Source organism: Eptatretus burgeri, chromosome 2, assembly GCF_056783735.1.
Source record: "Eptatretus burgeri isolate ZD-2024b chromosome 2, Ebu_testis_v1, whole genome shotgun sequence".
Taxonomy (NCBI): Eukaryota; Metazoa; Chordata; class Myxini; order Myxiniformes; family Myxinidae; genus Eptatretus; species Eptatretus burgeri.
This window is the reverse complement of record NC_140962.1, coordinates 42,974,637-42,989,698: the sequence shown is the minus strand read 5'-3', so window position 1 is coordinate 42,989,698 and position 15,062 is coordinate 42,974,637. Positions and strand designations below refer to the sequence as shown.

Genomic DNA, 15,062 nt, shown 5'->3' with positions numbered 1-15,062 from the left:
GTAATTATTTGATGTATTTTGATGCTAATAATTTGTATGGATGGGCAATGTCTCAATCTCTGCCTTATGGTAAATTAGAGTGGGTGGAAGAAAAGGATTATGAAAAGGCTTTGATGAATATTGTTATTTCTTCTCAAGAGGAATTGAATGACGAAGAAGAAGGTTATTATTTTGAAGTTGATTTGAGGTACCCGAGTGATCTTCATAATAAGCATAAAGATCTTCCTTTTGCATGTGAGAAAGAAACTCCAAAGAAAGAATGGTTAAGTGATTATCATAAAAGTTTTAATATTAAAGGTAAATCAACAGAAAAGTTATTAACAACATTCTATGATAAAGAGGATATGTTTTGCATCAGAGAAGCTTAAAACAGTTTTTGAGAGAAGGATTGAGAGTAGCTAAAATTCATAGAGTTTTAAAATTTAAACAAAGTCCTTGGGTGAAAAAGTATATTCAATTCAATACAGATATGAGAGCAAATACAAAAGTAAAATTTGAAGGGGACTTTTATAAATTAATGAATAATGCTGTATTTGGAAAGACTATGGAAAATGTTAGAAACAGGCAAAACATTAGATTCGCAACATCTTGGAAAGAAGCTTCGAGATTGATAAATAAACCAAGTTTTGAGAGAGAAGAGGTTTTTTCAGAGAACTTTTCTGCAATTCATATGAAAAAGGAAAGTATTGTAATGGATAAACCAATTTATATTGGAACAGCAGTTCTTGATTTATCAAAGATATTGATGTATGATTATTTGTATAATGACTTAAAGAAAGAGTATGGTGAAAATGTTTCATTGTTGTATATGGACACTGATAGTTTTATCCTAGATATAAAAACTGATGATGTTTATGAAGATATGAAGAAAAATATTGGAGTATATGATACAAGTAATTTCAGCAAGAAGAGTGAGTTATTTTCCAAAAAGAATGAAAAGGTTATTGGTAAGTTTAAGGATGAGTTGGGTGGAAAAGTAATGAGTGAGTTTATTGGATTGAGAGCAAAGGCATATGCTTATAAGTATGGTGAACAGATTGATAAGAGGTTAAAGGGAATAAAGAAATATGTAATAAAGAAATCAATAACTTTTAGAAATTATTATAATTGTTTGATGAATCAGAAAGAAGAATATAGGAAAATGAATACAATAAGAAGTTATAAACATAACATATATAGTGAAGAAGTAAATAAAAAGGCATTAGGAGCCTTTGATGATAAGAGATTTATTTTAGATAATGGAATAGATTGTGTTCCATATGGATATTGTATGATAGAGTGTATAAAATAGATTATGTTTTAACGATGGGAAGATGGGTTAGGGTTTTTAAGGGCTACCGCCGTGTTTTTTCACAATATATAAATGGTTAAACCAAGTATTAATCAAACTAAAGAGTGGAGAAAATCTCAGTCTTGGTATATAAATGGAAAACATAATGAATGTGAAAAATATCAAATAAGTCTTATTGAAAAAATAACTAAAACAAAGGTAAATAAAACAAATAAGCGAATTAATTTAAAAACTAGTAAGTTAGAGGATGTAAAGAAAAAAATGAATATCCTTGAATGGACTGAAAACTTTGATGGTTATCAATTGAACAATGAAAAAACAATTTACGATAATCTCAAAATGATATGTGGCTCAGGAGGTGGTCAAACAAGAGCATTAAGAGAAGTTTATCATTTCGTAATGGCACAAAAGGGGTATCTTAAAAAATATAAAGATTCAAATGTTTTGTTTGTCAATATTTTAGATGGGGATTATTGTGCAAAGAAAATTAAACTATTGAAGGAATTTGAGAATGAACAAATCTTTATAGGTTCAATGAGTGAGCTGTTCAACCCCCAGGTGTTCAATTCAATGAGGTTCAACCTCCAAGTTAAAAGGGGAGACAAATAAATATACCTTGGGATAAAAAGGGGATTTATTTTTAGGGAAAAAAAATATAAATCGCTGAAAATCCCCCATTCATTTACATGGGGAAAAGTGAGCCAGAATCAGTATTCTTACCCTACTTATATATATATATATATATATATATATATATATATATATATATATATATATATATATATATATATATATATATATATATTTGTTTCTCATGGTCAAGGCTCGTGGAAGAGCAATTACACAGAACAAATCAGGACACAACAAAGAGAACAGCAGGAGAAAGGGAAAACACCGACAGAAGGGCGAAGGGAGAAAGTAGATTAGAGACGGACAAACAAGGGATGCAGGTCATGATGAGGGGTAAGGAAGAACGCAAAGTGTGGACAATATGGATAAATCAGCAAAATTGTGTTTGACCAGTTTGTGGTTTTGTGAAGGTCTGAGGAGAGGGAAGAGGCTGCTGCTTGTCTATCAGAAGGATAAGGGATGTCATGGCAGAGAGTGGAGTCATCAGCAGAGATAAAGAGAATTTTTGAGAGATTCAGTGATCATTGATGAAGATTAGGAAAAGGATGGGGCCTATAGCACTGTTTTGGGGTACTCCAGCCTTGACAGGTGGAGGAGAAGAGAGAGAGTTCTGTTGAGTCCCATATGTTGTCCATGAGAATGGAGGTAGTCAGTAATCCAAGAGTAGAGTCGGCCTTTGATTTCATATGCAGACAGTTTGAAGAGCAAGCCAGGATGACAGACTGTGTCAAATGCTTGAGATATGTCCAGAGACGGCCCAAATCTCATGTCTGATATTGAGGGCCTCCACCATTGTTGGGAAAGTAGAAGTAGCCTGTCCAAGGTGGAGTGACCAGGTCTGAATCCGAATTGATGATCTGAGATGAGGTTGTTGGAGAAAAGGAATGATTTTATGTCAACTGTGATGGTGGATTTCATGACCTTGCAGACGATTGGAAGTCCAGCAAGCTAATTGGGCTGTAGTTAAATGGGTCTGTTTTTTGCACCTTTTTAAATGTAATGCTGTGATGTTGGATGATTTCCAATTCCCCAGGTGGATATTGGAGACCAGTGCTGAAGTGAAAAAAAAACCGCAAATACGCGAAGTGCGAATGTCAAAGCAGGTCACACTTTATGGCCCGCAAATACACGGGGTCTGCGAATATCAGGGTGCAACAATATATATATATATATATATATATATATATATATATATATATATATATATATATATATATATATATATATATATATATATGTATATGATCACGATGCCACTTTGTCATCTTTTGTTTTCATCTGATTCATTAACTGCGGATGGTTAACCAGAAAAAAAAGATGAATCCTCGAGAAGTGACTTGCATTTTTCGAAGAGCAATGCTCACAACAGTGCTGAAATGTATCAATTGCCACTCTCATGTTTGTGACTTTCCCTTGTTTCCATCATTTGTTCGAATAATATATTATTACATGTGCTGTTGATTGCTCGCAAGAATAGATTTCTCAAACCAAAGTCAATTTCCAGTTTGCCTGCCTTTTTTGCAGGTGTCTTGACAATAAAACAATGTGAATCGTTGCAACCTTACTAACGATGCCAAACTTTGAACCCATTAGAGTATTTAATGATGTAAGTATTTTGTAGATGTGTATGTTATAAATCAAGTCATTTTGACTCTGGTACCTATCAAAGCCTTTAGCTGAAGTAGTGAGCATCCATTCTCAAATGATACACTGATTTTGTTTGTTTGTTTGTTTGTTTATGTTTCTCGTTTGTTGGAGCAGGGATACAGTTGAACCCAATTCCACACTTTCCAGAACATTCAACGTCACTCCACTCCTCGCAAACAACCGTTCACATCGCGGCATTGTGCTGGATGGACGTATCAAGCACGAAGACACCAACTTGGCTTCCAGTACCATGTCAGTCTTCATTTTCTCCCTTCACCTCATAGGCAACGCAAGGGCTCCAAATACATTCATGATCCTGCCCTTTCTTCTTTCTGCCTTTGTAGTTTTCTATTTTCTGATCTTCTATTTCTTCATTTGCTTCTTTAAATATTTGCCAAAGGGTTTTTTTCTCATTTTAAGGCCCGGTCACACCTTGACGTTTTAGCCAGCGATGGCAACGTATTAAAATGTATGTAAAACGCTGGCTTACGTTGAACTTTTGATGTTTTTTTTTTAAAGATTCGGACGTATTCATAACGACTTGGTCTTATGTATACCGCATTGGTCGCGGACACAGAACGTTTCGTTGTGTTATAGATAACTTATACCAACGAATGCTGAACCTGTTGTCGGCCTACACAACTGATGCCAAACGATAGTCTAACTTAGGCATAGCGCGTTGCACGCATCGCCGACGATGTCGTGACGTAGCCTATTAAAAGGCTGATGCACAACGATTCGAATCATAACTGCCGTAGAAATGGAAGTGACAACATCGCGGTCACACCTTGGCGATCTTGCCAGCGTATGCCGACCTAAGAAAAATGTGTCTAAAAGGTTGGGGCACGTCAAATACGGTATGAGTAAGTTTGGTATACGCGAGTAGAACGCTAAAGTACGCTATCATACGTCGTAGTAAGTAGAGTACGTCAAGAAATTTTAAACATTCTCAAAATTTTACGACATACTCTGCGTATGACACACCTTCCGCATGCAATGGGGATAAGTTTTACACACGAAATGTGGACGCTTACACACGTCCACAAAGGCTACTTATAAGCTACTCATAAGTCGAAACACGTCGTGGTAATGTCTTTTTTTACGCGAAACTTATTTCTAACTTATGTTTGACGTGCTTTGAACCAATTCTTTACGTCGTCCCAACACACATCGACGTATGTAGACGTATTCCAATGACGTCTTCCAGTCGACAAAAAAAATAAATGAACGTGTTTCTAGCTTACAACTGCCATATAAAGACGTGTTCCCAGCGGTTTTGGGAATTGGTATATAAAAATGGTGCTCATAAAAGGGGAACCCAACAGTGTTTTCGAGTCCTTTTTGAGTCGATGTCCATGTCAGCAGTATCAGTATCATTATCAGTATCAGTATCAGTATTAGTATTAGTATTAGTCGTAGTTTGTTCATGTTGGCAGTAGTAGGTGAGTGTGAGTGTGAGGGGGAGGGTGTGGGTTAGGATGGATCGTCCCTGCGTTTAACGATTTAACGATTTAAATGATAAACTCAACGATTTAAATGGCTGCATCTCCACTATTGAAAGTAGACGCTTGCGCTCAACAATTGGATTCTTTTTACACTCAACGACTTTTAAACGGTACCACTCAGCTATTTTCATTGTTTACAATGAACGATTTAAATTGCTGTCACTCGCCTTTGTTTTTTGACGCTGGAGTTTGGAAATTTGAAGCGTTTCTTCTGAACGTGTTAAAACGCTCAAACTCGACTATTTTAAATAGACGCTGCCGATGGACAATTGGAATCATAGCCAAGCTCGACATCGAAGTGTGAACATCCTCGTCATGCCGAAGAAAAGTTTGAAGAATGCTGCAAATAAGTGTCCTGGCCGTGGCCGTGGACGCTGACGCAAGGACGATCCATTATACCGACGTCTTTCAGCCTATGAGTAACTTAAAAGTAACGTCTGTCGATGTGTAGCAACGATCGCGTAACGTGCCAACAACACATTAATCATAGGTTAGAAATAAGTTTCGGGTACTCTAAACATTACCTCGGCGTGTCTCAACTTATGATCAACTTACAAGTAGCATGTGTTGACGTCTGTCAACGATCGCAGACCGTGCATACAACTTGTGGCCAGCGTAGCGGAACGTGTGAGTCATACGCCGACATACGTCGTGAAATTTCAAGCATGAAAAAATTTGAGGACAACCAAAAAGTACAACGTTTAAAGCCAACGTACAACGACGTATGGCAGTGTTTTTCAGCGTGCTCTCAATGTTATCAAAATTTACCCATAACGTATTCAACGTGTGCCAGCGTTTTAGAAAAAAAATTCAAAAATCGGCATACGTTGGCTAAAACGTCAAGGTGTGACCGGGCCTTTAGCACTCTTGCCTTTGAAAGGTGTGGTCTCCATACATTAAACTCTAAAAGGATGAAAATGGACTTATTGCCTAAGCTTTGATTAAACCAGCTTTTATTATTGGTGGTGATGACTTCAGGTATAAATAGTGCTGTGCAGGAGTGGTGTTGATATATATGATAGATTTTATCAACTGTAAGTTAACAAGGGTATGCTAACTGCTGTGGGAAGCAAAGGAAAGCTGATGTTTTTGGGCGAGAGTTTAGCTGACATGAGCGGTCACCTTGGATTTGTTGAGTTTTGCATTTGTTGCAACTCATTAAGTGGATATTAAAGACAGAACGACATTCTTCAAGGGCATAAATTTTCTATTTTTATGACTGGATTGAGCTTAAAAGGCCGAGTTGTGTCGTTTTCAGACTTTAAGCAAGCGACCCTTCCAGCTGTTCCACATTGCAGCATCTCCACTCCAAGCACTCTTTTAAACATTGTTACTGGTCATATTAAGTTCTCTTCAGGTCATATTTTCGTTCCTCAAACTTGACCTTTTTTTTTATTTTTGAATGATTTTGACAAAAGTTAATGGGTAGCGATACTCAGATAAGCAATGATATTCTTTCTTTCTTTTTCATCGTACTACATCTGGTATCGCTATCGTGTTTTCATTGCTCGTGCTGAAGGAACGGTCAAGTCATGTGAACGTTATGTTGTCATTATTGGTCATTCTTTTTAGGATATGCTTCCACATTCCACAACGTTTTGGCAGCTGAGATGTAGATTTTTGCTGATATGTGCCTGGGCTGTCATTCGAGTACTCTGCACATGCCATTATATCTTTGTGTGTCCAATTGCTCCGTTAGTTTCTACTTTAGGAAATAATTTTTTTTGGCACTTTCTGTTTCAACTTTGCAAAGCCTTCACGTTTTTGATTAACTCAATCTGGCCATTTTATTAAATCCATTCCTGCAGTGTCCTTAGTTATTTTTATTTAGGTATTGAGGCTCATAAGAGAGCACAACAGATCAACAGGTGAAAGAAGTGAAAGGGAAACGGTTGTATAACAACAAGCAGATGCACCATAGCACAATCAAGTAAATGGCAGGAGACAAATACAGAGATCAGATGTGGAAATGGCGGAGACCTTTAAGTGATTGTCGGTTGTCGACTTAAATTCCTGCAGAGAAAAGCTCACGACAAGGAACACAGTTCCATAGGTGAGAAAAGAGAGTTATCAAAGAACAGAGGTGAACATTCAATTTGGTAGAACGCGTGCACGCTGGAGGGCAGGGACATGGGAGAGAAGTGATAGGATGGAAGGAGCAAGACAAGATTAGAGCCAGTACAAACTAAATAGAAAACTACAAGACCACCAAATTGCTGACAGGATGAGAAAGAGATAGACACTGAGACTTAGCTTCCTTTCATGAGATTCCAATGACACAGATTCCAGGGCCTCAAGGGGAACAAGATGGGAAGCAGCAACACCAGTCCACAGTGGGGAGCGACATTCCATGACCCTCCATATGAAGTGTTCATTCACCATGATCAACTGAGGGCAGCAGTTGGACTTGACCCAATGGCAAGTTCTGAGGTGGTGACCCACTTTGCTGCCAACTTGAAGATGTGATCTTTACAAAACAAGTTATAGCTCATAATGAGGCCCAGGAGATTTTGAGACTGTACTTCTCCAAGAGGCTGATCACAGAAATAAATTGGGTGATTTGCCTGCCAGTCATTATGGAGGGACAAAGTGACAATACAGGTGTTTCTTGCACTAGTATATGTATATATATATGTATATATATATATATATATATATATATATATATATATATATATATATATATATATATATATATATATATATATATATATATATATATATATATATATATATATAAATATATATATATATATATATATATAAATATATATATATATATATATATATATATATATAAATATATATATATATATATATATATATATGTATATATATGTATATATATATATATATATATGTATATATATATGTATATATATATATATATATATAAATATATATATATATATATATATATATTGTTACGGAAATGGCCCTTACAGGAATACTAAATATAGAATTAGCTCAGTTCCCCCATTAAATTCATGTGTCGATAGGTTGTGTGGTATAAGGGACAAAATGTGTGTCGGGAGGTGTAACAGACTGTTTTTGTGTTCGTGCTATGGTGGTGAAACGAGAGATCGCTATTATTCCTTAAACATTCCGGAATAGGCCCCTCCCAGTCAGCTGAGAGGAGTGGCCTCGAGCGAGGGGTGTGGCCTGGACAGGAAGTGATGTGAAGGGGAGGAGCCTTTGGTCAGGGAGTCGCCGAGACAGACGTGTGTCGAAGGAGCTCGTGTGTCGCGGCGAGAGTGAAAAGAAAAAGGGAGTGGTGAATCGGCCGGCCGAGAAAGCGGAACCTGCACATCGATTCACCTCACGACTCGAAGGAGAAAAGAAAAGGGGACGAAAGGAGTGCTGTGTGTGAGGAACGGCCGGGTTCTCGAGGCGTGCTCGGAGTCGCTTCGAGACGAGCGAACGACGGAGGCACCGTGTTGGGTCTGCCGGGAGAGACGCTGAACCGACCTACACTTCGGTGATTCGACCGAGAGAGGAACTGAGGGGACGAAGCAGGAGTCGGGCTTCGAGGCGGGAAGGCCGGAGAGGATACACCGGAGCGTCTGACGGTCCTTGCTCACCTCACGGCTCAACACGTTGTGATCCGCCTGCGGAACTCTGACCTCGACTGGGACCTTGTATGGAGAACAGGCCAGGCCGGGATTCGTGTGCTGAACCCTGGAGAGAGATCGGCAGTCTCGCATCGTCGACGTGGTGCAGAGCCGGAGTGCGCTGAGGAGAACCGCGCACGCGGTGACGAACAAGAGGCAACGGGAGTTGCTGCGCAATCTCCTGCGACGCGGCACGTTGGAGCAGGGGTTTGAACCCGAGGACACCACCGCTTGTTACGAGCAGCATTCGTGTTTTGGGACACGGTCCTCTCGTCCATTAGCCATCACCAAGTACTCTGTCTTGTCCTGCATGCATGTTTGTTTGCACGTGTTGTATAAGGCATATTTCGTAGAAATCCCCTCGAAACCTTTAGCCGTGGTCCCCTAGTTAAGAATGGGTTGATTGTTAATAAAACCACTGTCGTGTTATTGCTTGTGTTGTGATCCCTGATGTCCCCAATAAATCTGGTTAATTCTGATGAAGTTGCCGCTATGGATTAATGCGTGTCGCGTCGAGGAACGATCCGTTCGATTGGCATACAAGACCAAAATGGTTACAGACTGGTAGACTCCGCTCGGTCACTGCCAAAGCCAGTCTGTAACTAGGGGTTCTATCTCCCCAACTGGTAAGGTTCAGGATTACGTTGGTATCGCGATTATTGACGCGTGACCCGAGGCCTGTGTCGAGCCGGCCGGCGTTATAGACTCCCGGAGACGGTGGTGGCGAGGCTGGCACCAGGGACCGGGTCAGATTCCCACCACCCCGGATCCGCAACACTATATATATCCCATGTAAATTACCAGTTGCTTATTTTCTCCACATCAGCAGACTGAGGATATTATCTGCAAAGTGCTCTAATTGATTTTCCAGTGGTGAAGACATGAAGTCATGCAATTGATGTACATCAAGAACAGGATTGTTCCGAGACAACCTTGAGGGACACCATCCTGTAAAGGTACTGCATGCAAGAATATTCCATCCAAAGCAATCTGCACTGTTTGCTCACACAAAGGATATTCTGATAACTAGATTAGAAAGGAACCCTGCATGCCATTGGCACGCAGTTTGAAAATCAAGGCAGGGTGCCAGGCAGAGTCAAATGCATGGAAGTTTCCCATGGATAGGGATAGCTCTAACCCATTGTTTGAGATTGACAGCATCCATCTCTTGCTGACAGAGTCAGTGTGTTCAAGATGGAATGAACTGGGCAAAAGGCAACCTGATCATCAGAGATCAGAGTTAAATGAAGGTTTTCTTGAAATTTGATACAATGATCAATCACTTTACGTTGTTCATGATGGGAACGAGGCTAAATGTCCTGTTGTCAGTCTTAGCACCATTCTTAATGAATCGGAAGAGCGGAAAAGCATGATTAGACAAGGTAGATAGATGAACAGTTTTCAAGTATGATGGTGCTGGTGCCATCAGAGCCAACAGTGTTGGAGGAGTCAAGAGAGGCTTGGAATTTCTCCACCTTAACAGACGAGATATCTACATGATGGAGGACATTTACAGTGAGGTGGTGCAGAATGTGGTACAAGACTGGGGTAATTATGGAACTTTCCCTCTCATACAAATACAGAGCTAAGGCAGTCAGCCTTGGCATGAACAGTGTACATCACGGCCCCATTCTTCAGAAGGAACATATGAGGAGCATGTTCCAGAGATTGACAAGAAACTGCAACAAACCTTTTGTCAATGGTGAAACACCTGTAAGTTCAAACCTCAGATGGACCGAATGCTGAATTCTGGGTTACGTAAGGACAAACACAATAATTGTGTTCTTTGTGGAGAGAAGACAGTTAATTATCTGTGGGGTTGGCATTCCAGGAGGAACTACAACATCCCTCGGTAAAGCGCATACCTCCACCAGGCTGAACTTTCTATGTTTTGGATCCCAATGATGTGCCGGTTTCGGACCTGAACCAAAATCGAATCGGCTTGTTCTTGTCACCTTACCAACTCATCCACAACTCTTTGAACTATCACACTATACTGTACTGTATATAATTTTGGCTCTTTCTTTCAATGGTGAAGAATCACTTGAAAAATTAAAAAAAAAATACTCATCTGGATCAGGATCTGGATCTTTACCAAAATCGAATCAATTCATCCTTGTCACATTCCCAACCTGTCCACCAAATTTTTTCCGAATCCAGCCACAACGTTTTGCGATATCCTGTTCACAGACAGACAGACAGACAGGTGAAAACCTAACCTTCACCAACCTTCAGTGGGCCTGGCGGAGGTAAAAAGCCAATGCTGAAATCTGGCAACCTCACCACATGAATTGTTGAACTCGGAATAAGATATCCAGCAGGATAGCTGGTCACAAGGTATGACCTAAGGAAGAGAAAGAGAGGAGAGAGACATTTGTTGAGAAATGTCGATATCTGATGATGAAAAGATAGTGGATGAGGCAGATGAAGAAATAGTGGGCTGTAGACCAGACCAAACTGCCTCATTAAACTTCCAGATACAGCAGCAATTTGTTGGATCCCTGAAGAATACCAGGGAAACAAACTCTCAAGAGCACATGATCTGTGGAGCCAAGAACAGAGTAAGAAAAGAAAAGGTTGATGGGAAAGTTGGATAAGATCAAGTCAAGCAGAGAGTGGCAGCCAATTGATAAATTATGGGTTGGGAACCCAACAGATTAGGTGTGACCAGAAATGTCACAAAAAGTCTTGCTTGCAATACCATGGACAGTGGTGTGAGCACTGAATTAAATCCAGCTGTAATGGATGAAGTCACAACAGATTGGGAAGGGAGACTTGGGGTGGGAGAATGGAAGGGAGTCAAATTGGTTGAGAGAGCCTCCTATATGGAGTATCACAGTTGTGAGGCCGATAGACCATCCGACTATATTAACGAAGAGCAAGAATTGCTTTGCAATGCATGTCCCCTACTGATGTGATATATTTTAAGTCCAAAAAGGGAATACCTCTGTGAAAATTTTAAATGCCTTTAAACTCGAACTTGTTCTGTAACTTATCATAATAAAGCCAGGTACCGAGTTTCAGTTGAATATGTTGAAGGGTATGGGGAAAAAGTCTGAAAAACCACAGGTGGGACGGATGGACGGACAGATGGAAAGCAAACCTAGAGTCCCCTCTTTTGAAACCGGTACGGGACTCATCAGGCAATTGTATGTACTAGTGCATGCCCGTACGTGCGTGGCTGTACGTGCAAAAAAAACAAACTTTCAAACCGCGTGCCAGAAACAACAACCACACAGGCTGTTCCTTCGCTCTCGCGTGGCCGTACATGCAAAAAAAAAACGACAAAAAAACTTTCAAACAACCACACAATCCGTTCCTTCGCTCTCGTAAACGACGTCTGGATTGGGGCATTGTGTTTATCTATAAATGTGCATAAGAAATCGAGAAATTATTAGAATACATTAAGTCATCACTATGTATGTTGTCCGTATATTGTAACCCATAATGGGGAACGCGCTCTAACTTGGCCATAACTTGGGAACCACTTGTCAGATTAATTTCAAACCTTTTGAAAGGCAAACAAACAGAGATTGCTGGAATTATAGATACAATAGATAGAAGATAGATACTGTGGGGGCAAAACGCCGAACAACGTGTCCTGTCATTGGTGACTAAGGCGACCTTTCCCCAACGGCCTCGCCTACGCAGCAACGTGTCCTCTCATTGGTTTGGTAAATAAATGGCCATAACTTGGGAACCACTTGTCCTATTAATATCAAGCACATACTCAGGTTAAAGGCACATACTCAGGTCACCAGCAATATACCTGGCAAGTTTCAATTAGATCGGACCAGAGGTTGTCGAGAAACAGCGGTCACACACACACACACACACACACACACACACACACACACACACACACACACACACACACACACACACACACACACACACACACACACACACACACACACACACACACACAGCTGGAATTATAGATAGATAATATCAGAATATTAGCTCCTGATGTTAGTGCACCAGATGAGAAGAGCTAATTATGACATTGCTCGATGTGCAGAAGAGGTGGTGGGGGGTTTATGTTGAGGGCACAGACCATGGAGGTCGGGGCTGGGTCATCCAAGGTGTGTTGCTGTGGGTAAGAGCAGAAGAGACAGTACAGGTGAGGAATGATTGGAAAGGATGGACCAATGCATTTACATTAAGAAAAATATCGCTTATCTCTCATGATGCCTAACCCAAGAAGGCTTTTCTCTCAGGATACCTCACGCAAGATGGCTCATCTCTCAGGATACCGACCCAAGATGGCTTATCTCTCAGGATACCGACCCAAGATGGCTTCTCTCTCAGGATACCGACCCAAGAAGGCTCATCTTTCAGAATACCGAACCCAAGATGGCTCATCTCTCAAGATACCGAACCCAAGAAGACTCATCTCAAGATACCTTACCCAAAATGGCGTATCTCTCAGGATACCGAACCCAAGAAGACTCATCTCTCAGGATACCTTACCCAAAATGGCTTATCTCTCAGGATACCTACCCAAGAAGGCTTACTCTCAGGATACCTAACCCAAAGTGGCTTATTTCTCAGGATACCTAACCCAAGGAGGCTCATCTTTCAGAATACCTAACCCAAGATGGCTGACTCTCAGGATACCTAACCCAAGATGGCTGACTCTCAGGATACCTAACCCAAGATGGCTGACTCTCAGGATACCTAACCCAAAATGGCTTATCTCTCAGGATACCTAACCCAAGAAGCCTCATCTTTCAGAATACCAAACCCACGATGGCTGACTCAGGATACCTAACCTGATGGCTTATCTCTCAGGCTTATCTTATCCTTTCACTCATTCAATGATATAGTAAATTAGGCTTCTACATATTTGGCTACTTGCATCAACAGGAAAATGAGTATGAACAAACTCATTTGTGCAAATCCAATCTCGGACAACAGCTGCATCACTTTTTACTGATGTATAATTGATTCGATGTTGGTGTGATTAGTGGAACATGTCTTTCAAAACTGGTTATTATATATTGTTATGTATTGTTTATTTTAAGGGCCACATTCCTTGCTGATAAACAAACACAGTGGTGCAGCACTTCCACCAATAAAAATCACGCAAGGTCGTAGTAATACAAGTGGAATTTTTTCTCTGCTGCGGACAAATGTGAATAGTCATAGGTATTGTCAATTAAGCCTTCAGACAATCAGGCCACGAATTATTATGGTACTTTCTCCACCTCATAAGATTGGATCAAACTCATACTTGTGACTGTTTCCTTACCTCTGGAAATCAATGGTTGTTTTCTCTCAAAATCTCTCTTCCACCTGTCCTCGTCCAACGAGTGGTGAATCTGAAAGGATACATTATTATACAATTCAAGTTTTATTTACTCATTTCATGCTGGTAACATGAATATTTGAAAATGCAATGCACTTTCACAATTGTGAAATCATAGTTCTGTTTATCTGGTTATTTTGTTTTGTACTTTTCCTTTATTCACAATCAGTAATTAAAACACTACGACACTATGTACTAATATCTGTATACTATGTTCATTTCACTCAACGAGACCTAAAATTTGGAACTCTTTGCAGCATCAAAGACCCAGGAAAAAAGGAAACCCTTGGCATACTGGTGTCTTATCAGCTCAAGGTGAAAGCATCTGCTCCACGATCAGGGTAAGACCTTGGAGTTGTGGAAAATGATATTTTTGGGTTTTTTTGCATGCTTTTATTTGAAAAAAAAAGTATTGAAATATTTACAATTATCTAGCCTGCCTTTAAACTATCAACTTTAGAAAGTTCTCATACCTTCTGCTAAACCAAATAAGTTGGGTGAGGCAAAATGGGTAGAATGAAGAACTAGTCTTGCTCGTGAATGCAGTCATAATGGCCCATTAGAGAGGACCTCAAGCCTGCTATGGATTTCAAGCCTCCCTGCGAAATCACACAACATGCAAGTAACATACACTTGCTTGAATGTTTTATTTAATTTATCACGTGAGCAAAAAGCTTTCACTCATTCAATGACACAGTAACTTGGGCTTCTACATATTTGGCTTTTTGCATCAACAAAGTTGTTTGTACAAATTCCATCTCGGACAACAGCTGCATAACTCTTTGCCGATCTAGAATTGATTGGATGTTGGTCTGTTAGTGGAACACGTCTTTCAAGACTGGCAGTTCTCACAGTCTCAACTCTCGATGCTCTGGAAGGATCGTTAAATTAACCCACGCATCTATTTCCACAGTCATCCACTGGATTAGGTTCAGTTTCTTGAACATCTATGCTGTGCCATCAATTATAATCTCTCTTGGGCTGACCATATAATAAAGCCGATGTTCAAAGCCAGCTGCAGACTGGGTATTGTTCATCATTCTGGGTCATTGATTGAAATATCAGAA

General features: G+C 40.0%; 1 protein-coding gene and 1 long non-coding RNA gene across 3 annotated transcripts in view; one reads left to right on the top strand and one right to left on the bottom strand.

Annotated features, from left to right (window-relative positions):
- Positions 1–15,062, top strand: part of LOC147031917 (beta-arrestin-1-like) — a 54,214-nt gene that overhangs the window by 19,302 nt on the left and 19,850 nt on the right. Inside the window, exons 2-3 of one of the 2 annotated variants that reach the window (XR_015054944.1) lie at positions 3,683–3,820; positions 14,253–14,336. Coding sequence is in view for 1 of the 2 variants with exons in the window: in XM_085869138.1 (XP_085725264.1) it covers positions 3,660–3,820; positions 14,253–14,336 (245 nt within the window). In the remaining variant the exon portion in view is untranslated. Of the gene's footprint in view, positions 1–3,458; positions 3,821–14,252; positions 14,337–15,062 lie in introns of those variants that run through there. The other variant, XM_085869138.1, reaches the window with a different exon arrangement.
- Positions 1–15,062, bottom strand: part of LOC147031918 (uncharacterized) — a 95,609-nt gene that overhangs the window by 80,072 nt on the left and 475 nt on the right. The window contains exon 2 of the long non-coding RNA XR_015054946.1: positions 13,939–14,008. This is a non-coding gene — a long non-coding RNA (uncharacterized LOC147031918). The remainder of the gene's footprint in view (positions 1–13,938; positions 14,009–15,062) is intronic.